A 25,686-nucleotide genomic window follows, 5' to 3' on the forward strand; every position below is an offset into this window, starting at 1 on the left:
GGAGTTGGCTATGGACAAGGAGGAGATGCAAGGGGAGAATAAGCCCTGGGGTCCTGCCCTGGACGAGGAACTCTTACAAGAGGCCTACAGGGAAGAAGTAGCGATGGAGAGTGTAGGAAGCTCTGGGGGTAAACCCAGAGATAGGCAAGGAGATAGAGAGGTGGGGTAAGAAAGAGCCCAAAAACACAGCAACAGGGTCTGAGACTAAACAGACCTAGTTTGCTAGTCATCGGGTCCCTGGGCTGGACCCAGAGTAGCAGGCAGGCCCCAGGACTGGAGTTGGAACAGAAGACTGTCTCAGATGGCATATGGACAGCTTGTCTAGTGGGACTTTGTTACCCTGGGGGAAAGGGGTGTGTGTGAGGAGACTGTATGTTGACTGGCTGGAGGGCTGAGTCATGAAGGGGGTGGGTTACAGCGTGAGTAATATGTGGAAAGGGGTACCAGATGAGGTGAAAACTAATTCACAGATCCAGCCCCAAGGAGGCTAACCTATGGTGAGTGTACTCTTCCCCCACTTCACTGGGGGAAGTAAGTTTACACTTCGGAAAGTGGGTGTGAATCAAAGGAAGTCTAAGTTGCTGTCTCGTGTACATTGAGGGAAACGAGGAGAAGACGTAGGGGGCAGGGAACTAAGTTACACAGCCCTTAGCAAACCTAGACTTCCTTAAAGCTCACGGGGCTCGACTCTTTTACTGGTATAAATCAAGTGTACACTGAAATCAGTGTGAAATCAAATGTATACTGAAGTTAAACATGTGAGGAAAATCAAGACCATAGACTTGATTACCCACTTCCAAATTTATCTCTTGATGTTACATTTAACACTGAAATAATAACTGTCGATAATCTGCAAAAACAACTGTGAGGAAATAAAATGGGGTGAGACTAAACCTCAGACAGAAAAAAAAGGCTGTTAACAGAATGAGATTATATTGTGTAACACTTTTTGTGACATAAATGTTTGGTCAGCTCAAACATTAACACAGGCTGACCTTTTCAACCCACTAAGCAGAGGCAGGCATGACAGCAATTCCTGTGGCATGACGCTTTCACTGAATGACATAATTCTCTGCTAATTTCTTGAAAAACCTGTGATGAAATATACACTAAGACAACTGTTCTGGCCCTTCCAGACCCCTGTGAGTCAGAGACTAATTTTTCCCGTTAGAAACAAATGAAACATCACAGCCGGTTTTCTGAAAGCTGTGACAATTAGAGAGGGATTGGGTTTTTTTTTTTTTAATATGGACTTAGACTGTACTGTTTCCATAGTTGGATCTACTTAAATCACTTGGAGTTCTTTTCACATCCCTTTATTTTGACCAGGTCTGTAGTTAGAGACCTTGGATATTTGTAGTGCTAATGTGTTTTGGAAGGCTAATTTTTCCCTATGTTAGGAATGTTATGATAGCTATACAAGGGGACCAGATGACTCTTGGGTTTGGTAACAGAATAGGGAGTCTCCCTTCTAGGTAACCAGTTGACCCACATCAGTACTAATCAAAGGTCATTCTCATCTAATGGATACTTGGTGGTCTCTGTGAAATGAATTGGTAGTCTCAGTACAGCGGTCACGTGCCCATATAACAAGCACCATAATAAATGGCACTAATTGGTACCCTGTCAGCACACTCAGCAGCAAAGCCAATGGATGAATAGACACGTAAAGCTACGAACTGCCATTGCACCACCTAAAGATGACCACCTTGAGCTGGAGGAGCTAAGACAGTAGCAGCAAAGGAGGGAAGTTTGCTTGGGCAGTGCTTATGCTGTATCTATTTTGTGGATAAAGAAAGGACTTGAGTTTTCAGAGCTGTCTATCTAGGCAATGCAGAGTAAAGCTCCCTAACTATACACATCACCTTCTCACACACATATACCCACACCCACTCAAGAAACCGACACCTTTCCTGCCACCAGGAAATCAAGAGGGATCAACGAGAGTCACCCAGATGATGTGTGTTAGCTAAACGTGTTGTAACTTTGACTTTTAAGAAAACCCTTTATTATGTGTAGCTACCTAGTTGGAGGCAGGGTGGAAAAGAATTAGGTACCGTAAACAATTTTGAATGGATCTGAGAGCCATCAGAAGGACTGTCAGGTATGATCAACCAGAAAATCCTTTTGTGAGGGGGTATCTATGCTGATAAATCAAACATATCAGAGGACTCCACTAGATATATCTGGCAGAGGACTTGGAAGAAAAGTTAGAGCTCTGAGACCCAGACAGGAGAATATGTCTGCCCAAGAGGATCAAAGGAAAAACTGGATTGTTAGAAATGTAAGGTGTTCTCTTTCCTTTTCATTGAACTAAGATGAGGGATTCTTATCCAGATTACTTTATGCAAAGCTTAACCCCAGATTTATGCAAATCTTTTCTTTTGTTTTAAAATGCTTCCCTCTATTTTAATAAATCTTTCTTCAGCTAAACAGGTCTTACACAATTGCCTGAGTAATTTTTTGCAGACAACTATGAAAAAAGCTAAACCTCTGAGGAGAGGCCAAGAAAGGAAAAGGGTTCTGAAACCATACCCCACTTGTATGTCTCCATCAACAGGCTATGGGCCAAAGAGATCCTATCCCAGAAGATGTGTCATGTGCAGAGTTGTGGTCAGACTGACACACAGGAAAACACTTAAGGACCAAAGTGGAGACATGAGTCGAAGGGGGACTAGTGACACTGTATGAAAAAATTAAAGTCAATACAATATTGTAACAGGACTTGCTGGCCCTTTAAGGGAGACTGTTAGCCCAACAAGGCCCGGTTCCCAGGTCAGCCCAGAATGAAGACATTCCAGGAATTCTAGCTTCCAAGCTGATGGGAGCGAGAGACCTGACAGTGAGTCATAGTGGGGAAGGGAGCTGGACTATAAGTTAATTCCCTTTCCATAGCGTGATAGGAAACAGCAAGAGAGTGTGCTGTGTGGTGGTTCTCCCTGCTGAGAAACTCTTGGGGGGAGAAAGGGCTTCGGGGAGGGGATGGGGAGTGGAAAGGGAAATAATGAACTTGAGCTCTGCATCTCCCAACTGGAAAAGGACTTTCTAGAAGAAGCCTATAACCTTAGGAGGCTAGTAGTTATAGCCACTGGGTACTCTGGGCATACTCTGAGGGAGGGCCCATGAAGGGAGTGAGGTTGGAGGAGACACCTGCTTTTATCATATAGGCCCTTTTATGTATTTGAAGGAGGGAGGGAGCTCCCCTATGACTGTGTGGCAACACCTGGAGATGGCGTACTTATATCCTTGTACCAGGAGATGTGAACCCCTGACAGAAGGGGAGAAATTCATATGGATCCTGGAGAGAGGATTGTAGCTTGGGGAATGAGTAGCTGAGCGAAAGGTTGCTTTGGTTGGAGTGTGTCTGTGGTTTTTTGTTTTGGGTTTTTTTTTTTCCTTTTGACTTTTGTTTGCTCTGGAAGGGATGGAGTTTTTGGATTAGCCAGAAAACAAAACTACCCATGAAGAAGGGAACTGAGGCAGCGGATGCATCTCTGCATGGGAGAGGTAAGGTTCCCCATTACAGATGCATTGAACCAGTAAGACAACAAAAACAATGGAAGTATAGAAGAATACAAAAATTGCAAACTGCTGCACAATTTATATCAAAGGTTGTAGGACAAAAATTATTATAATACTGAGTAATTTGAGGAAAAATATATTCCAGTGTAACTAAAGATTGTCATAATATTACAGATAGACAATTGAGAAATGTTAAGACTGAATTCTTATTTTATCTCACCCACTTTTCCCTATATTCCTAATCTGGGCAAGATTGTGCTCGTCTTTATGATTTTTCTAGATTAGGAAAAGAGGATGAAGTTAAATTGGAAGTTAAGTGTCTTAACTCACTCCAATTTTTTCTCCTAATCTAGACAAACTATGTGGCACTCTCTATAGAGCAAAAAAGGTACTTATGTCAGTTGTTAACCCAATCTGATCTGCTTAACTTGGCTGAAAACCCTGATTAGCACATGCGGACACAACTTCAGACAGTTTTAGCTGGTTGTGCTGTAGTCAAGGTGGGAACACGACTGAATTAAGTTAACTCTGTTGAGGTAACTCAGTAGAAAAAGCACCTTTCTGACTATGGACAGGCCCTTTGTTGGTACACGCTGGTCTTGTGTTGATAATAATTTAAAGATGTGTGAATGAATTTTTTCCCCTTTCTTGGGATGCAGGCTTCCGATAGCTTCTGCAGCTTTGATTTAAAGTAATCCCAGGCCTCCTCTGCCTTTAGATCCATAAGTTCTTCAGTCCAATCCACTTCCCTAACTAATTTTCTTAATTTTTGAAAGTCAGCCCTTTTTAAGTCAAAAACCCTAGTTACAGATTTATTTTTAGTTAATCCTTCAGTTCAGTTTGAATTGAATTAGCTCATGATCGCTCGAACTAAGATTGTCCCCTACAATCATTTCTTCTATGAGGTCCTCACTACTCACCAAAACCAAATCTAAAATGGCATCCTCTCTAGTCGGTTCAGCAACTATTTGATGAAGGAATCCATCAGCTATCGCATCTAGGAAAATCTGAGCCCTATTGTTATTACTAGCACTCGTCCTCCAGTCTATACCTGGGAAGTTAAAGTCTCCCATGATCACACAGTTTCCATTAGTATTTACTTCATTAAAAACATTAAAGAGGGCTCTATCCATATCCAAATTAGATCCCGGCAGTCTATAGCACACCCCAAGCACTATCCCAGGGGAGGCTCTAGTAGTTTTCTTCCCCAATGTAATTTTTACCCAGACGGACTCTGTCTTAGCCATTCCATCGCTTCTTATTTCTTTACATTCTACCTCATCGTTGATATACAATGCTACTCCACCACCTTTACCTTTATTTCTGTCTTTCCTAAACAGCACGTACCCTTCAATACCTGTAGTCCAGTCATGACGACTACTCCACCATGTTTCTGTTATCCCTATAATATCTGGTTTCACTTCCTGCACCAGTAGCTCTAGTTCCTCCATTTCGTTACCTAGGCTCCTCACATTGGTGTACAAACATCTTAATTTTTGCTGGTTGGCCTCGCTCACATTCTGTACCCTATTAGGCACGGACATTCTACCGCCAGTATCACCTCTTAGACTGGAATCCACACTGCCCTTCCTCCTTATATACATTCTCCTACTCATGGCTGTATCCTTTCTTACTTCATTTTCTTCCCTCACAATGCTAAAATCTGGCGTGGAGATTACCTGGACATCTCCCAACCATCTCCCCCAAATTCCTAGTTTAAAACTCTCTTAATCAGCATTCATCCTAGAAGTCTATTTCCTTCCCTACTCAGATGAAGTCCATCCCAAGAGAACTGTCCTCTGTCCATGAATGCCTCCCAGTGGCCATACATCTCAAAGCCCTCCTTATAGCACCACTGCCTAAGCCATCTATTGATAGTCATAATCTTGTCACACCTTTGTTGCCCTTCTCTAGGAACAGGCAGAATCCCACTAAAGATCACCTGAGCCTCGATTTCCTTAAGCGTCGTCCCCAGTCTAGCATAGTCTCCCTTAACACTTTCCAACGAGAATCTAGCCGTATCATTTGTTCCCACATGAAGGATAATTAGGGGATTCTTTCCTGCTCCCTTTAGGATCCTTTTCAACCTCAGGTCTACATCCCGTATCTTAGCACCTGGAAGACAGCACACCCTTCTATTCTCTGGATCAGCTCTGGTTACAGGCCTGTCTATTCTTCTCAATAAAGAATCCCCGATCACATAGACCTGCCTTTTCTTGGTGATGGTGCTATTCTCTAGTCTATCCCCTGTTCCCTCTGGCTGTAAGTTCTTTCCATTCCTATGCTCCCTTGTAATCCTCTTCAACCCATCCTGTATCCTCCTGGGGCTCAAATTTGGTGTAGTCTCCATTGGCTCTTCCCCTTTTCCCATAGGGCTAGCCGCTCTTCTCTTCTTTGTTTCCCTTCCACCTTCAGTGACTACCTGCTGAGCCTCTTATTCATTTTCCAACTCTGCAAACCTGTTCTTAAGCTCTATTTCTCCTTCACTAGCCCATCTTTTCCTCTGCCTGGTTCTTTTAGTCACATGCTTCCTCTGACCACTTCCTTCACCCAGTCTCCCCTCAGAATTCCTCAGTCCTGCTTCCATCTGCAAGTCTGAGCTTTTCCCTTCCAAAACCTCATGTCTTGGCTCCATAATCTGCTCAAACCCCTTTCTAAACTCAACCAGACTTTCCACCTGCATTTTCAAACCTCAGATCTTTTCCTCCATCATCTCTATCAGACAGCATTTCATGCAGACAAAACTCTTACCAGGTACCCCCTCCAGGATCACGTACATACCGCAGCTTCCACATCCAGTCATCTTCGTTGTGTCTTCCACTACATGAGTCACTCCCACTTCTGCCTCTGTATCGGTCATAGCCTCTCCACCTAAATCCTGTTAATCTGAGAAACACAAACCACACCAAAACACCACCACCCACAGCAAAAAAACAAACCCCAAACAAGCACCACAAGACAAACGCCCACTGAAACTCCCCTGTTTACAGCTCTCTTTGCTAGCTCCTGTGCCGCTACAGCTGTCTGTACCGCTGCCTGACTGGCTGGCTACCTTTATAGGACCCCTAGTCAGAGAAGCCCCGCCCCCTAATCAGGGCTCAGCTTCTCTCCCAGCACAAAGCCCCTACCAGTCTCTACACATACAAATACAAAACCAAATACAAATACCCTCTCCTCCAACAGAAGATACTTTCAAATCTGTGGGGGAAGGTTTTTGTTGTGTGTTTCTTTGTGTTCTCTCTGGGTCAGCAAGGAACCAGGGCAGGGAAAATACATCTCCTAAAGCCATACCAGAACTAAGCATCTAAGATTACAAATTGTAAGTAATGGGAAGGAAATGCGTTAGCTTTTGTTTTAGCTTGTGAATTTTCCCTAGGCTAAGAGGGAGGTTTATTCCTGGGTTTTTTTTGTTTGTTTTTGGGTTTTTTTGCAACTTTAAAGTTTTGCCCAGAGGGGAATTCTCTGTGTTTTGAATCTGATTATCCTGTAAAATTACTTTCCATCCTGATTTTACAGAGGTGCTTCTTTTACTTTTTCTTTATGATAAAGTTCTGCTTTTAAGAACCTGATTGGGGTTTTTAGTGTCCTAAAAACCCAAGGGTCTGGTCTGTGCTCACCTTGTTTACTCTCAAGCCTCCCCAGGAAAGGGGGTGAAGGCTTTAGGGGATATTTTGAGGGAAATGGGAACTCCAAGTGGTCCTTTTCCTAAATCTTTGTCTAATTCACTTTGTGGTGGCAGCAATGCTATTCCAAGGACAAGGGAGAATTTATAAATTGGGGAAGTTTTTAACCTAAGTTGGTAGAGATAAGCTTAGGGGGTCTTTCATGCTGGTCCCCACATCTGTACCCTAGAGTTCAGAGTGGGGAGGGAACCCTGACAGGGTTGTAGGAAGAATGGAGACATTTCCTCACTCTGTTTTTCCTCCCTTCCAAACTTTTCCCTCCTTACCTCACTCTCTCATCCTTTCAGACTTAAAATGATTTGGTTGTGATCGAGTGGATTGGGCCCAGAGATCCCTTACTGGAGGCTTTAGAGTCCTGCCACACCCATCCCAGGAAAGGAGCAGTGGAGGAGTCCTCTAAGCAGCCTAGAATAGCTGCAAGGGAAGCAGCTAATCAGAAAGGCTGCAGGGAGCAGCCAATCATGGCCCAGGAGGGCCATATAAAAGGACAGTTAGTTCCTTACTGGAGCTTGAGTAGTGCAGGTTGTGCTCCTGGCTGGCTAAAGGGAACTGCAGTACCATGGATAGCTCAGTGCTGGCAGGGACTGGGGCAGCAAGGAAGAGCTTGTGGCTGGCTACTGGGCCTGAACTTAGAGGAGCTCTGAGGTAAGGGTGAAGCTTTGGTGAGGACTGGGCTGTGGGGAGGTGGCCCAGGGAACTGAAAGCAGTGTAGTTAAAGGGGCATGGTAGACTGCTATTCTTAGGGTCCCTGGACTGGGACCAGAGTAGTGGGTGAGCCAGTTACTCATAGGCCACTGGGTAACTTGTCTACAATTGGACAGTGAGAAATGCCCAGAAGGGGAACTGAACTACTTAGTGGCTGAGCTGGAGAGCTGGGGCCAGAGAATACCAAGAGAGTGCCTCCAGGGAGGAAGCCGTGGGGGTCTTGCCCAATACTAGGGCTGGGACTACTTAAAGAGTGTAGACACACTTGACCAGAAGGGGTGCTCATGAGATGAGCGCCATACTGTTACAGGCCTCCCTGCTCCTAACAGCACAAATCATTTAACTTTGCCCCATCCCAAAACAAGCACAAATTTATTTTACCCTACTCAGCAAAAAGATCAACTGATTCTGGCATTTCATACTTGAGAAGGAGAATTTTCACTCCTCCAGCCCTGGAGGAAGCAAGGAGGCCAACAACAGCACATGATCTTCAGTCTCCCAGTGAGGCAGCAGCAGAAGTTCTTTATCCTCCCCACAGTCTGCCGGGAGGGGAACAGAAGGAGCCCGTGAATGGGCATGAGTTACTGCAGAATGGGGACCACCGGACCATATATAGAGCAGGGGAAGAAAGGAGCTCTTCCTACTACATGTCCTGAGGACCAGGCAGTCTGTCCTGCTTGGCTGCTCCTCCCCAGGAGGCAGGGAGAATGGGGAAAGACTGCCTGTCACTTGGAAACTTCTCCTTAGACCCAGAGGAGAATTTGACTCTGCAATCTAGAGGCAAACCCCAAAGAGTTAACAGGTCTGAGCATAGCAGATTCTCTCTCTATCCTGTGAGGGTGCCAGAAACTGTTTAGTCCAAGGGCCATTAAACAGAGATGAGGAACAGCAGGAGAATGTGTTTTAAGGAAGGGGAAGCCCTTTAATTTCTGGTCCCCAGCCAGGTAGAGTCCAGACCATACAAAATGCAGACATTAAAATAATCTCTCTTACAGGTCAATTTGATCATATCACTCCCCACTTTCAATCCCTCCACTGTCTGCCTATCAGCTATCCCTTAAGAATGAATGAACACCTGTTGCAGGCCTCTGCATAAATCTCCCTCCCTGCTGTAGAATCCCTTGTTGAGCTCCACATTGCTTCCTGCCCCTTCAGCTCCACCACTGATCACACTTGCCTGTTTGTCAGCTGCTGAGACAATCACCTCTGTGCTTCCTTCATGTGACTCTATTCATGGTTTTACCTTCCTGAATTCTTCCTCCTGGCCTCTCCATTTTTAAGTCCTACATAAGATCCCATGGCTGTTGTGCTGCCTATAATGAGTCTTGTTGATTTGTTTGGAAAAATCCCTCTTGCTGTTCTCCTGCCTGGACCTCTGTCTACTTCTGTCAAATCTTAAATTGGAACCTCCTCAGTGTAAGGACTGGTGCCTCTTGTCCATCTGGAAAGTAACTAGCACATCACTGGCATTACCACAAACCAGTAACAGGACTGTGTGTTGGACAGAGAGAAAAAACTAATATTTGTTATGATTACTGTGGAAGAGGACAAGATGGCTCTGTCCTTCTAGTCACATGCTCTGTCCTCATTAGCAAGATCAATTGATTAATCTGTCCTTTAGTCAATGGGAAATACCCTTCCATCCCCACATATATTTGTAAAATTTGAGGTATCCAGATCACTACTGATCAAAGGTCATTTCCATTTAATGAATGGTCAATGGCCTATCTGACATGAGTTGGTGGTCTCAGTCCAGTGGATATATGACCACAAAGCAAAACCACCACAGTACAGTAAATGGCACTACTTGCTTTTTTCTGCTGAGAATGCTAACCAGGGTGCCAAAGGTTGAATGGACATGGAGAATGGCAGACTACCACAGTCCCCATAGAGATGGTCCCTCCAGGTTAGGGTTAATGAACACTAGCAGAGAAGGAAGCTTGCATTGCCACTGGTCGCACTGTATCCATTTTGTGGCTAAAGAGAGAACTTGAGGTTTTTGGAGCTGTCAATCTGGAAGCTATTTCAAGCTTTAAATTCACTTGCACGTTAACGAGAAAAATAAAACTTGCTACAGAGAACAATGTATCATACTTAAGAGGATAAATAGCAAGATTCTGTGAAATAGGAAATAAAAATAAACACAAAGATCTTACCCAAGGAAAATTACTCTGCATAGGTCCAAGGATATTTACTCCACTTTTGTGTAATCAGTTAAACAATTTTCCACTACACTTGTTCAGATTTATCCAATCAATTTCAGGTTTCTTTGGGAATCATGTGGCTTGAAGGCAAATGTGAGACAAACAAAAGGAATACTTGGTGTATGTAATTTGTCTGAGTAGCAGAGAATAGTTCATTGTCCTCTCCATCTAACTCGGAAGGTAAATGTCTCTTGTAATAAAAGCTGTACAGAAGGCCTTACGCTCCTACTTTCAGTTTAAAAAAACTAGACAAAACTTGAACTCACTGGAGCCTCCTACTAAATTTGCAATGGACATGTAATACCAGAGAGAAAACGTCAGGTTTTAAACATAGTAACTGTGCCCAGCTTGTTCTACTGAATGTCTTAGTGCTTATGATTAAGGTTACAATTTGGTCATGGATTCCATGATTAGTTTAAGAGATACTGGTGATTTCTTCAGCTTCAGCCCTGCTCAGGCTTTGGCTTCAGCCCTGTGCAGCAGGATTTGGGCTTCCATGATTTATTGTTTATTGCCCACGACCTGTCTGTAATTTTTAATAAAAATACCCCTGCCAAAATCATAGCCTTACTCATGATTAACTCAAGGAACCTGTCATTTAGAAATTCATAAATCGTGCCAGTAAACGTCTTAATAAAGAGAAGCAATTGTGAACTGGCAAGTTCACAGTTAACTGCTAAGATGCAATTGCCACACCTCAGCGTCAGATGTTATCTACAGAAACTAACCACAAGTTCCCTTTATAAGGCAGTGGCTGCAAACTGTTTAACTTCAAATCTTTTCTTGAGTAAAAGAAAAGTTATGTTATTGCAGATTTTTATTCAGGCTGGGATCAAGTGCAAAAGTTATACATGCTACAAAATAATCTTTCTTCCTGTGAATGAAGTGCTAATCCTTTCCATGTATTAAATCCAATGGGCCAAATTAATCAAATAGGTAATTCTACTGGTATCATTTTATAGGGATGGATTTGATACTTTAATGGAAAGGGCCTAATCCAAAGCGTATAGAAGCCAGTGGCCTTTGGATGAAGCCTAGAATAACGTTACACCTCAGAAGATTAAAAATGACCTATTAAGGAAAATGCAGTAATACGATTAGAAAGAAGAAAGGTAACATAAGGAATATTGAAGATTACTTGGATTCCACAGTTACTTTTGATACACTAGTGACCTCTAAAAATAAGGTTGAGTCCACTTTTGTATAAATAAACTTACTACCAGCCCAGATGTCAGGTTGATGTCAGGAGAGGAGTCACACCCCTAGACAGGCCAATGGCCATCCTCCTGCGTTAGGGAGGCTGTCACTGGTTAATTCCCAGTGCTGCTTTCAAGTGCACTGGCCAACTAGGGACTACCTATGAAGGAACAGTAGTAGGTGAAGGTGGTTCTCTTCTCATCTCACCTTTGACTGCTATAAAATGGTTTCAGTGGGAGCAAGATTGGCCCATAGTTAAATTAATTTCTGCCCAGAACAATTCTAATGCATAAGTAGAATTATAGTTTGCACTCTTCAGTGCATTGGAACAATTCAAGAATTTTCATTCTGCTTCTCTATAAACGGAGTTTCACTCAGTCCAGCTTCACTTATGGCCTGATCCAGGAGTCTTTCCAATGATTTCAATGTTTACTTCACATGGCTTTAGAGAAGGCTCATAAACAGGTTCCAATATACATTCTGTTGTAACACAAAGAGTATGTCAACACTTCACACTAAGTCTGGGTCTTTGGGATCTGAGTTTATGAGTTTATCAGTGTTTCCAGGCCCGTGCATAACCATCCACACTGCATTGTAAACCTGGGTTTACAATTGCTGAACCTGGATCTGATTGCACTGTGGACAGTCAGATGTAGTGGTCAGAACAAGAGTCAGGTCAAGTCGGGTACCAGAGAGTAAGAGTCCAAGACAGGCTAGAGGACAAACTGAGAGTCAGGCAGAGAGTAGCCGACTTTCTAATCGCACAAAACCGAACATCCTAGCCCCACTCCTTTCCTGAGGCCCTGCCCCCCGCTCAATACATTCCCCCTCCCTCAGTGGCTTGTTCTCCCCACACCCACTCACTTTCACTGGGCTGGGGTTGGCATGTAGGAGGGGGTGAGGGTTCCAGCTGCGGGTGTATGTTCTACGATGGGACTGGGGATGAGGGGTTTGTGGTGCAGGAGGGAGCTCCAGGCTGGGGGTGGGGCAGAGGGGTTCAGGATGTGGGAGGGGGCTCTGGGCTGGGGCAGGGGATTGGGGTGCAGGGGGGGTAAGGGCTCCATCTTGGGGTGCAGGCTCTGGGTTTGGGGTAGGACTCAGGGTTGGGGCAGGGGGTTGGGGCTTGGGATTGGGGAGCGGGCTTACCTCGGTTGGCTCCCAGTCAGCGGCACAGTGCGGGGGGGGGGGGGAGGGCTAAGACAGGCTTCCTGCTTGTCCTGGCTCCACACTGCACCCCGGAAGTGGCCAACAGGTCCAGCTCTTAGGCGGAGGCCAATGGGAGTGCAAAACTGGTGCTTGGGGCGAGGGCAGAGCGCGTGGATCCCTGTGGCCCACCCACCTAGGAGTCAGACCTACTGGTCGCTTCCGGGGTGCAGCGTGGTCCCAGGATAGGTAGGGACTAGCCTGCCTTAGTTCCACAGAACCGCCAACTGGATTTTTAACGGCCCAGTCGGCAATGCTGACTGGAGCCGCCAGCGTCCCTTTTCGACCAGGTGTTCCAGTCGAAAACCGGACACCTGGTCACCCTAGGAGGTAGCAGGAGGTAGGCAGGCAGGGTCTGGTTATCAGGAGGTCTGAGTCAGACAGGCCAGAGCAGGACTGGCTCTAGGCACCAGGAAAGCAAGCGCATGCTTGGAGCGGCACAATTCCAGGGGCGGCATTGCGGCCACCCCCTTTTTTTTTTTTGCTTGGGTAGTTGTGCTCTCGGAGCTTGGAGTGGCAAATTTTTTGCTTGGGGCAGGCAGGGTCCAGTTACCCGGAGGTCAGTGCCCTGGAAGGAAAGATGGAAGGGGGCATGGGCGCCGGGTATAACAGGCCAGGGCCTTCCCTGGCGCAGCTGCCGTTGACCCGCCACTGGACACCTGGGCCATGGTGGCGCTGCCTCTTCCCCTTGGCCCCCACCATCTGCTGCTGCCTGACTGCTGCTGCTCGCCATGTCCCTCCTCCTCGGGGATGGGGGAGTGAGGAGGGAACATGGCAAGCCAGCGGAGGGTATGGGAGTGAGGCGGCTTGCTCAGCCAGGCGCTGGCGCTGGCTGGAGGTGGGCCGGGCTCACAGGGCTGGCCCAGCGCTGGGGGTGGCCTGGCATGACTAGGGTGGGCAGGCCACAGGGCTCCTCCAGTTGCAGGGAAGCCCCTCAGGGCTCCTCCTGATACAGGGGGGTTTGAGGCTCCAGCATGCGGAGGGTGGGGCCTCAGGCGGAAAGAGCGTGGCCAGCAGGCTAGCCTCCCCAAAGTGGGGGTTCCCCCCCCACACTTGAAGGGGGGATTGGGTTCAAACCTGAGTCACAGCCTGGGCTTAGTGTTCAGTGCAGACATACCCTAAAGGAGAGGTTACTCACAGTCTGCAGTAACTGGAGTTCTTTGAAATATGTTCCCCTATCTGTGTTCTCCTTCTGGTGCTGTACCTCTGCAGAACAAGATGTGCTAGAGGCCTACTCATGCCCTCAGCTGAGAATATACAGGGCTGCACAGGCAAACTGCCCTCAGTTCCTTCTCCATGCCAAAATTCTACAAAGGAAACTCTGAAGCAGAGGGGAAGGTAGTGGAGCACCTATAGGAGGACACATCTCGAAGAATCCAAGTTACTGCACAGGCTGACTTTTCCTCCTTTTCAAGTAGCATCTCCATGGGTGTTCAACTTTGCGACTTCTGAGCAGTATCCTCAGCTGGAGGCGGGAGTTTCAGAGCTGAGTTCCATACTGAAGACAAGACTGCATTCCCAAGCACAGCATCTGAGCTAGAAGGACGAACGAACAACCACCTGCTTGGAAAAGGCATGTATCAAAGTCCAAGTTGCAACCTCGCAAATCTCAACAATGGGAATGTTTGAGTATTGCCCTAGAGGCAAAGAGAGACCTCATGGAATGGGTTAACAGATAAAAGGAGGCAGTATATCAGCAGCTACATAACAGGGAAATAATGCATCTAGAAATTCCTCTCAAAAGCCTCTGGATGGAGATTGTGGAGCCTTTGAATTGCTGATGGATCGAAACAAACAGTTTGGGAGACTTTCTAAATGATCTGGTTCAGACCAAATAAAGGGTATGGAATGTCGCATCCTCCCTGGTCTGACACGGCTTCTGAGAGATAGGTGACTTGATGTGAAATTCAGATGACATGTTAAGTAGACACTCAGGTTGTAGACGTAATTAAACTTTTGTTCTTGAAAAACACTGTAAAGGAAGGGTCCATCTTTAAAGTTACAATTCCCCTGACTCTTCAAGCAGAAGTGACGGCCACCAAGAATGCCATTGTCATGGATATGTAAAGAATGTAACAGATGGCATCAGTTTGAAGGGGGGTGTCATAAGACACTTGAGTATGACCCATTAAATCCCATTCTTGGGTGGGTTCTCAAAAATATTCCTCAACCCTTTAATGAATCTCATTATGGAGAGATAAGCAAACACTAAGAACCCCTCACACCAGGAATAAAAGGCTGTCGTAGCTATCAAGTGAACCCTGATGGAATTCCTAGATAATCGTGACATCTTTAATTCCAGCAGATAGTCGAGGAGACCAGAGAGACCAGAAGAATAAGTGGACAAAAGATGTCACTGGTCACACAGTGGTGAAATCTTTTTAGTTTCTGCAGTACTGTAGAAGTAGACCTTTTTCTACTGTTTAACACCTGCTGTACCTCTGCAGAACAAGATGTCTATTCCCAGGAACCATTGAGTAACCAAGCCTTGAGCTGAAGAATCCCCAGGTTGGGATGGAGCATGTGACCGGCATCTTGTGAGGGAAGGCTGGGAATGCACAGAAGATTCATTGCTGGACAAACAGCAAGGTGAATCAGATAAGGATACCAGGCCTGTTTAGGCTACACTGGAACTATTAACATGATCTTGGATTTGTCTTGCTTGATCTTGTTTACTACCCTCAATATCACGGGCATCGGAGGAAATGCATACAGAAGGCCCTTTGTCCAAGGAATGAGGAAACCATTTCCTAGTGAGTGAGGGCCCAACACCCCTCTTGAGCAAAATTGATTGTAGTTTGTGTTGGTAATGGAGGCAAACATATCCACTTGTGGAAATTCCCAAGTCAGAAATAAGTGCGTGAGAGTCCAGGAGTCCAATTCCATAGGGGAAGGAAAGACAGGGAAGGGGTGGTCATTGCAAAACTATAAGTATCATAAAACTCTCCTTTGCCCATGCCAGCCCTTTCAGAACCTGGCTGAGAAATGTACAGACACAGTGGCTGCTTGTTAATACTCTTTTTTGTTTTCTTTGATACTTTCCACTAAATGCTTTACAGTTGTTCATGGTATTTCAATAAAATCATTAATTTACAGCCATGTCTTGCTTGAGGAACATGTCAGGGTGAACGGGGGTGTGCGTGTTGGGGGACCTGGCTTCAGGCATGTACTATTGCAGCAAGAGGGGATATTTCGGGGGAGGGGGTGTATATATTGTAACTTACCAGCCTGGGATTCCAGTTCTTGCCACAGCTTGGGGTCCTCTTCTGGTTCCTTGTGGAGATGCTTCCTCAATTAGGGCTGCCGAGTAGAGGTAGCAAATAATATGCTCCTCTTTCTCCAGGTCTCCTGGGGCTTCCTCCAGGATTTCTTTCAAGGTCCCTGCTGCCTCCTTGCCTTGCCCCTCAGTGGTGTCCCATCATATGATGAGGCCAGTGGGGTTGAGAGTCACTTCAGACTCTGTATTTGCAGCCCTGTATGTCACCTGGTCTAACTCATTGTAGTATTAGCATGTGCTAGATCTCTTCCCCAAGCTGTTGTTGGAGTGCTTCACCCTCCTGTAAACAAGCCTGAGGTGCTTCATGTGCTCCCGGCATGACGATGGACTCTAGTGAATGCCCACCTCCTCCAGTCTCCATGAAATCTCCCGGTACAGGTGTATGTTCCTGCCACTCTAGGCGAAGTCACAGAGGATGATTTATCCTGACCACACACTCATCTGCACCCAAGCATGCTCCAGAGACCAAGCAGCTGCTCTTGGAATATGATCCATGATCACCAGTGCTGATCAAGTCTTCACATGAGAACTTATCTTAAGAGCTCAGTGCAGGTTGCTGCTACTGCTGGCACTGGGGGATCAGGGACCTTTATACCTGTGGGTAAGGATCAATGCACTGTGGGAATGGCCCTGGAGAACTATTAGTACCTGTGACCTAGTACACACCCCTTGCCCCCATCCATACTGCACTGTAGAATGGGTACAGAGCCATGCCACAGTAGAGGCATGTACATACCCACATCCTTCATATGTGCTAGTTTTCCTGCACTACACTGTCCTCCAGGAACATGTTTCAGGGCTTCAGATGTGGACAATATGGGTTTGTGGCACAACACACATGTAACCATGTACAGTCACAAGTGTAGCTGCAGCCTTAGAGGAACTTGGAGTCCTAGTCACAGTCAGTACTGATGAAGCACAGAGCCTCGCCTGTACCCAAATCAGGCTGTGAGGTTTCCAATACAGCCTTATGCTTAAGAGACTGAGTCTTTATTGAAGTGAACTTATTAGAGGAGAATGAATCCTCTTTTAATGAGTCTTTCCTCGCTCCTCCAAAGATCTCCTTGGCGTAGGTCAGGACAAACATGCAGATGCGGAGGGGGCACTATGTATACTGAAAGACTCATGGCCGGGGGGGTCTCCTGGCCTGGATCCTACGCTGGATGGAAAGAATGCTGCATCATTAAGAACTTAAGTTTTAGCTCCCATTTCTTCCTAGCTCTGCTTTTAAATGTTGAGCAGGTGCTACCCTTTTCAGGAATGTGCATTTTCCCTAAGCAGTGGGTACACCAGGAACATCCATCACTAGTTGCAACAGCTTCCTGGCTCATGAAGCAATGTTTGAAGCCTGGAGATCCTGGCATACCCTAGGATGATGGGGATCTCTAAAATAAATTTAAAAACCTAAGGGGGAAGGGATTATAAAATGAAACCCCTCTACAAAATGATTTAAGTATAAGAATAAAGTAAAGAACTAGACTGAGGAACAAGCCTTGACTAGTATACACACTAAACGTTCCATCTCAGAACAAGGCAGTTGAGAAGGGTGGCTCACTCACACAGTGCGGTATATCCTTGGTATGGGGCACACGGTAGTGTAGAGTCATACATGGGCCAATCTCCGATCAAAGGTACATGGGGTACATGTGCACCTGAAGTGGAGCACCCATTGTGACACTACCTGAAGAACAGCAATTTACTGCGCAGCAAGCCAGGGCATGAATCTACAGGGAGCCAGCTTGCCCTGCAGTAACAGTGTATGTGGATGCTACTACAGTACACTGAAAATCTTGGATCCTCACTTGGCACAGTACCCTTTCAAATAGTAATATGCTAAACTGCATTCAAGGTCTTTCACTGCACTGTAGCAGTGTCCACACAAGGAGTGCAGCAAGTTGGTGCGCTGTAGATTCAGATCCTGGCTTGCCGTGCAGTATTTTGCCACATAGATAAGCCCATAGATGTGTTTGACAATTTTACCCTAAGTCCCATGCTGCAAATTAAAATGAAGTGTGATTCTAATAGACTACATCATTTTATGTTCAAACTCTGTGATCTTGTGATAAAATCTAACAGCCTAATAAAGTTAGATTTTTCCATTGTGATGTTTCCTTTCCTATCATTTTATACTGTATCTCTTTAGGGGTGAATCACACACACAGAGCCATAGGACCCAATCCATAAACAGTTACACACATGCTTAGCTTTATGCAGATGTGTGGTCTCAATGAATTCAAGTGTTTACAGGATGGGGTCCTTAGTCCTCTGCATCTTACATTTTCATATTGCTGAGTAGTCTATAACGGGGTGGCTTTGTAACTGCAGAACTCATGTAGCACCATAACCACCTCACTTGCATGATTTTAAATACTGTTTACTAGGAGCCTGACAGGAGTTTATTACTGTTTTTGAAACAATGCTGAGTGAAAACGGTGCATTGAAAACACTCATTGCCAAATGCAGTCTGAGAACTCTCCTTTGAGTCCTATATTCAGTACACACATACAATGCTCGCTGGGGCGTGAGAAGATGTTTATCTAACTGTAGAATCTTGAAAATGTCCAGATATCAAAATTAATGTGCTAGCTTATCTATCAATATAAATGCTTTAAATAAAGTTGGTGGCACGCACACACAAAAAATAGTAATTTACACTTTTCAGCTACCTGCTGAGAAAAAGTGAGAGAACTTTACACAAAGACATCTTATCCACTTCTCAGCTATAACAAACAGCAGTCATATCACCTCCCTCCTCAAACTCTTCCACTGGCTTCCCACCCTCTTCAGAATTCAAGTCAAAATTACCCTCATTTTTAAAACTCACATGTTCTTGCTCCCACAGAGCAGAATTGTTCAATGGACTATCAGCATTCTAAAGAGAGCAGGATTTGTCCCTTTCTCTCTCTCCCCTCCCTTCCCATTCCTTTTGCTTCAGCAGCTGCCTCCTCTGCCTCATTCCACAATTTTACTACTATGTGGGTGCAAGAACCTCCTTCTCTGCAGCTCCTGGCATCTGTGATGATCTTCCTGGGCCTCATCCTCATTATTTTTCAATCTTTTTAAATCTCAGCTGGAAACAGTTCTTTTCCCCCTCTCTTGTTTCTATCCTTTATGCTGTGATACAGGAAAACAGTGAACAATAACATGCTAAATTTAAATGTGCTGAAAGTGACAGCATGTGCTTAAGTGCTTTCCTGACTGGGGGCCTCTATTTCCACTTTTATTCTGTAAGCGTACGGGGTCTTTTAGCTGCAGGACAGGGCCTGGAGCCAGAAATCCAGGGTTATGTTCTCAGCTCTGCCACAGATAACCATAGTAAAGCTGGCCACATCACTGTCTCAATTTCCCCATATATAAAATGGGAACAATATTTTTTTTCTGTTGTACCTATTATTAAATCCTTGAAATATTTTCAACGACACCGGTGTAAATCCAAAGTAACTCCAGTGTAACTGGCAGTAGAAGCTGGTACCCTCAGGTTTAAAGCACTATTACAAATACAAAATGTTGTGTAAATCTGTGTATTTATCAAGTTTTTGTATATTAAAAGTATGAAGAGAATAGAATCAATTTCAGTAGACAAAATGCTATATAATTACTATTTCTTGATTACCATATCCTTTTCCAACCTTGGTAAGCAATATTTACTCCTTTAAGTAAGTAAATATTAAGTTTGTCAACAGAGGAAAAGCTGATGCAGAGGAAGTCATGTTTATATAAACATTGAGTTGTGCTGTATGAATGTTAATTATAAAGAGAGATTCAGGAGAAGCCCAGCCCTGATACTGGTGGCAGTCTAACAGTTCACAGAATAGACAGCCCTTTTGGAGTTGGAGCTAGACATGAATCTATATAATAAATCGGTACAGAATGCTGCATTTATATCTCACACTAGTGAAACTAAGAAATGAAAAATCCCAGAATTTCCCACCAAACAGACAGACTATACAATTCTTCTTGCATCCACTGCATGCGGAACTGAATGCTGTACTAGTTTGTGATGCTGGTTCAAAAAACTGGAAGTTGTTATACGGCTTTCTGGGATTCAAATACTCACACAAAAGTGTGCATGGCTCTCAAATTAAATATTCATTATGAAGACAGACAGACAGACAGGCACACTAAGACAGCCAAAAATTTCCCAAACACCAGTTCCATAAATGTTCCCAATTTGAAAATGAGTGCAATACAAGCAAATTAAACAAACACTAGATAACATAACTGGAGCACGAGGAATACTCACTTGTAATATAAACCTAATATTTTTATCCCCCTTTGATGCTGGAGCAGATTCACAGAAGTTAGAGATGAAAATATCTGATTAGATTATCAAGGACATGATCCATAGCCCATTGAAGTCAATGGGAAAATGTCCATTAAAATTCAATATATTTATAGTCCTTTTTTCCAGTTTAGATATCTGGAGTGACAGGGCTTCCATTGCTTCATATGTAAATAGATTTAACAAACTAATGTGTATATTCATAATTTATTTCCCTTTAGGGCACAGTAGTGATCTGGAGGTGACTGCAGTGAAGTCTCTGTCTGGAGCACTGACTAGGGATCATCTGGTAGGAGCAGGTGGGTGTATTCCACAACTGATTTTCTGTAATTACAGGATGCAGATCCTGCACCCCATGTTCTCTGAGGGCTTCAGATAAAGCATCAACCTCACCATCACCACTTTAGTGTGGAATTTCACACTCTACATTAGACCAGCTCTATGATGAATGGGTTTCTATGCAGCTTCTTACGAGACCTTTGAGAGCACCCTGAGGGTGATCACTAGGAAAGAGACTGATATTAATCCTCTTATCTATTCCATTGCTTTGCCCATGGGAAAAAATAACCTTTGGTTGAATGGTACAGTAGGGAAAACTCTACTACCAGCACTGTACAACACCAACATAGCGCCTCTACTTCTTCATTCCTCCTTTCCTCTTTCATACACATTAAGAGCTATGAAACCTCATCTGATGCTAATATGCCTCTGAGTAATTGTTCCTATTAGTGCTTGGGACACTTCTTATTGGAAATAAGCCACCCACCTCAATGTCTATGAATAATAGAGGGCTGAAAATACAGAAGCGATGTTAATTCACACTATTTGAAAGTACTTTTCTTACTGAATTCACCCCACTCTAGTTTGGTAACTTATTTTGCTGAAACTGAATGGGCACTGTGAGGAGTACCTGTCCTCTTAGCATAGATGTTTATAGTAAAGAATCTGAGATTTCAAGCAGCCATTTTTTGCAATTTCTTTGCTAGTGGGCACAGTGGCGTCTCAGAATGAAATGCTCTTGCTCAGTTGAAGTGGTTTAAATTATTATTCATTGGAATCTTCCATTAAGTGCTGTGTCATCTTTCTTCAAAGCACAATTTGTTCACTAGGAAGTATTCCTTGTCAAACCCAATACGCAAAGCTATTGTACACCACTTGCTCAACATTTTTGTTTGTTTTCTTTCCATAACACTCTGTCTTCATTTATTCTGGCTTCTGTGGACAAAATGAGTTCTGTTTGCTCGAGGCCAAAAGAAATTTCAGATTTTTTTAATACTTGCTGTTTCCCCTGGTGTTTTTGAGTAGATTCGGAGCAGGGTAGATAAAAATCAATGATTTCTTTTAAATAAAACAAATCTGATTTTTAATGTTTTTTTAATCAGATTTTTTTGATAAAATGCTTTTTCTGAGGAAAAAATCTATCTAAAGATAAAGATACATTATAGCTCAAAGATATCTCATTATGGAATAAGGGATTATAAATTCTAATTCTATAGTATGAGACTATATTAATATAATGTTTAAGAAAAGTTTTGTAAATGAGTTCCCCTAATTCATGGCTTAGGGACTCAATTTTATGGGGTTTTAGAGGCTTCTGTATAGATTATTTAGGTTAATCTTTCTATCTACCCACCCCATGGGACTCAGTGCTAAGTCTAGAAGATACCATCAGAGATGCTTAGTTTTGCAGTTCTCAAACTGTGGATTTGTGTTTCCAGAGATAACATGCTTGTTAACAGCAAAAAGGTTTTAAAATAAATAAATAAAATATGGAGGTGAGAAATAACAGACCTCGTCCCTCTGCAAATTTGTGTACACAGAGTCAATCCCTTACCTCTCTCTAAAAAGTGCAAACTTTCAAAAAGTTCAATGAATAGAAGATTGTTGGGGGCGGAATAGATCTGGACAAGGAGAAGAAGTCTGGAGATAAATGTGAGAAGTGAGGCACAGGCAGTAGAAACAAAAACTTGAAACTGTTTGAGCAGCATATTCCAGAAGTTTTGAGGTCTTTCTGAGTGTAGCCTTTATTGATTTGAGATCTACCATACGATTCTCTCACTACAAGGGAAAACCTATAATGGCAGCAGGCCATAAGAGAGACCCAGTTTGGGAATATTTTAATGAAATTCTCTACCTGTAGGTAAGTCAGGCATGCGTGCAAAATGCAAACACTGCAACAAAGAAATGCAAGGCCTGGTTGCCCAAATGAAACAACATCATGAGAAATGTTCCTTCTCAGGAGGAAGCTGTGTTGAAGATGATGAAAGGAACATGTCTGAACATGCAAGATCTGCAGGTTGGTAAACTTTTTTATTTCATTCTTCTTTCTTAAGGACTGCCTGTCTTCCTTCTGGACTATTCTTGAATTCTCATGTTTGAGCAAAAAAATATAGTTGTTACTCTATGGTACTACCATTTTAGATGCAGTTGTGACAAGAAATAAATAGCTGAAATAGGCAGATCTTTCTTTTACAATTTCACCTTTAAAGTAGTACAGAGTGCCAGTGAATGCAATGAGTAATACTAAATGAGCAGTGTGATAATAATTAAATAACTGCATTGACTTATTTTGTTTAGGAGAATCCATCCTCAGCACACAGGATTCTGAAGACTAGCCACCTTCAAGGTTACCATCATTTTCTATAGTTTCAGAGTTATCTGCCAATGATAGTGTTTCAGTCACATCATGTATGTCACATAGCTACAGTATATCACCTATAGCAAAAAGAAAAAAAAAACTCCATCATCCAGGAACAACCATAGATAAGTTTGTGATAAGAACCAGCAGATTACAAAGAGAGGAAATTGATGAAATAATTGCCCGCTTTGTTTATGCAACAAACTCTCCTTTTCCTAAAATTGAGAACCCACACTTCATTAACATGGTTCAGTCATTAAGACCAGGATACAGTCCACCCAACAGACGTCGCAGGCAAATTGCTGGATAAAGTGTATGAAAGAGAAATTGAGCCGTGTGCAAAAGATCTAGAGGGTGAAATTGTTAACCTGAGTCTTGGTGGGTGGAGCAATGTCCACAATGATCCTGTTGGACGTGTGTGACCACAGAAGAAGGGAATGTCTTCCTTACAGAAACAATTGACACATCAGGAAATGCACACACAGCAGAATGCTAACAAGAAGTAGCAGTAAAAGCTATAACAAACTGTGAAAAAAAATTTCAAATGTCTAGTATGCAGCTTGGTCGCAGACAAATGTATCCAAGATGAGAAGAAATTTAAAAGAATCCCAAGCTAACATCATACGGTTGCAGTGCTCATTTGATGTACCTCCTAGCCAAAGACTTCAGTGTTCCAGAAATAAAGGCTAATGTTGAAACTGGAAAATACTTCCGTAACAACCATTTGCAGCTGCTAACTCTCCCACAAGACGTGCGATGGAACTCAGTAGTGGACTGTTTTGAGCACTATATCAAGAACTGGCCTATTCTGATGACAGTTTGTGAGCAAAATTGTGAAAAAATAGATGGCCCTGATCCAGCCAAAGTTCTCAACATTGGGCTTACGAGAAATGCTGAACACATGCTGAACATCCTGAAGCCTATTTCTGCAGCCTTGAACAAAATGCAGGGAAATAACTGTTTTATTGTGGCCGCTGTTGAAATTTGGAAGGAACTGAGATCTTAAAAACCGAAATATGTACCAACAGAGTTAAATTACAAGCATTAAAAAAAACAAAACAAATAGGACAAACACTATCTGCAGCTCATTTTCTTGCAAATATTCTCAATACTCGGTACCAGGGTCAAACCTTAACTGCTGAAGAGGAGGAGTTGGCTAGGACATGGACATCCAGCAATCATCCCTCTATAATGCCAACTATAATAAACTTCAGAGCTAATAGTGAACCATTCAAGAAATATATTTGCTGATGATGTTTTAAAGAAAGTCACACCTGGGAACAGGTGGAAGTCACTTAAGCACTTGAATTCAGAGACTGTTGAAGTGATAATCTCACTTTTAACAGCAGTAGCTTCTTCTCTTGGTGTAGAAAGTATATTTTCTTCCTTTGGACTAATTCGTTCTAAACTGAGAAATCATTTGGGAGCTGAAAAAGCAGGAGAGCTTGTTTTTCTTTTCCAGATTATGAACAAACAGGAAACTGAAAGTGAAAACGATTGAGTTAGCTGCAGAAGCCAATATTTTAAGTTTCTCATGTTGACCTGACTGATATAGTCAAGTTAAATGAAATATTAAAAAAAGAAAAACCACAAAAATTAAGTATTTTAGTTAACAATTTTAACAAAAACAATCCTGATTTAAAAAAACTTGACTGTTTAACTACGTTCAAAAATTCATATGCTTGTTTTGTTAAAATTTTATATGTTAGCTGCTGAATACATGTTATTGTTTTAGTTAAATAAAACAATTTAAATGTCTGCCTAGTGATGTTCTCCTCCTAATATGGCATGGCAAGAAAATCATTAATATTTGGAAGATTAACCTGGTGAATTGGAGATAGATATTTATGAAGGCATTGGGAGATGAACTATTTCAATTACTTTTGGTAAAGGAAGTAATCAAACATTCATTTTCTGATATAGTTGTAAAACTAATCTGAAAATTTTCAAAATAAAACACTTAAAAATGAAACCTACATCTATCTGAGTTGTGGAAAATATGTATTAAGGTTATAACAACCATCAAGAATACACTTTTATCTATTTAACTCACTAGTCAGGAAGACTCAATTTAATCATGATTTAAATCAATTTGATTTAAATCAAATCCACCCTGATTCTGAGCCATTTGGTGGAGGTAATAAAGATCTCAGATAAAATACAGTGCCTTCTCGCAAGCCTTGTGAGGAGCAGACACAGATAATGAAGCAGATCTAAACTGTAGTCTCAGAAACCATAAAGAGAACCCAACTTCTTGGTTTTTTATATTTTTTTTTTTGGGGGGGGGGGTAGCATCTTTGAAGTGTAGCTTAGTTTACTACTAAGCCTCAGCACAGCTGGTACTGGGGGTGGGGGGTTGACATGTGGTTGCAAGATGTCCTCATGACTATCAGAATAAGGCAGCTAAAAACAAAGGGAGTTAGTTTTCAAATACGCCTCATTACAATAGCCTAAAGATGAAGATGTACAACTTCTATGCTTAAAGGCTCAAGAAGACAAAGTAATTCCTAGAATCTTTTACTATTCCTAGACACCATGGTGATGGATACATTACATATGTAAGCAGTCACCCTCCACTTCAAGATGGCTTCCACTACTTCCTTTCTTCCCCTCAAGGTGCCTCTGAGCTGCACCAATGGCTTTCCTTTGTCTCTACTACCAAATTGAGACCATGAGAAACCACAAGAATCGTTAGTGCTATCACTTTTCTTTCCCCTTTTCTCACCCCCCCACCCACAATTATGAGCAAAATTACTCCTTACACACTTACATTTTGTGGGTTTTGGGGGGTTGGAAAGAAGGGGAGAAATGCACTGCACAGCCTTAGCCCCCCCAACACACCTTTATGCAAGCATTTACCTGTTTTCAAGCTCTACCTTGTCCTGAACATAACCAGTACATTTGGTTGTGCTAGTTTTAATCCACTTTCCATTAGCACTGAAACAAAATGCTGTCTATGAAAGCACTGCCATAAC

The 25,686-nt window shown here is 43.2% G+C and overlaps 1 protein-coding gene across 1 annotated transcript; it reads left to right on the forward strand.

Annotated features, from left to right (window-relative positions):
- The first annotated feature begins 2,981 nt into the window (after positions 1-2,981).
- LOC144929551 (uncharacterized) lies at positions 2,982-22,782 on the forward strand. The gene is made up of 4 exons (XM_078849416.1): positions 2,982-3,507; positions 20,295-20,372; positions 22,214-22,369; positions 22,651-22,782. The coding sequence occupies exons 1-4, from the start codon at positions 3,462-3,464 to the stop codon at positions 22,686-22,688; spliced, it is 318 nt and encodes a 105-aa protein (XP_078705542.1). The 5' UTR covers positions 2,982-3,461; the 3' UTR covers positions 22,689-22,782.
- The last annotated feature ends 2,904 nt before the right edge of the window (positions 22,783-25,686 follow it).

The sequence above is a fragment of the Lepidochelys kempii genome, chromosome 1, assembly GCF_965140285.1.
Source record: "Lepidochelys kempii isolate rLepKem1 chromosome 1, rLepKem1.hap1, whole genome shotgun sequence".
NCBI lineage: Eukaryota > Metazoa > Chordata > Testudines > Cheloniidae > Lepidochelys > Lepidochelys kempii.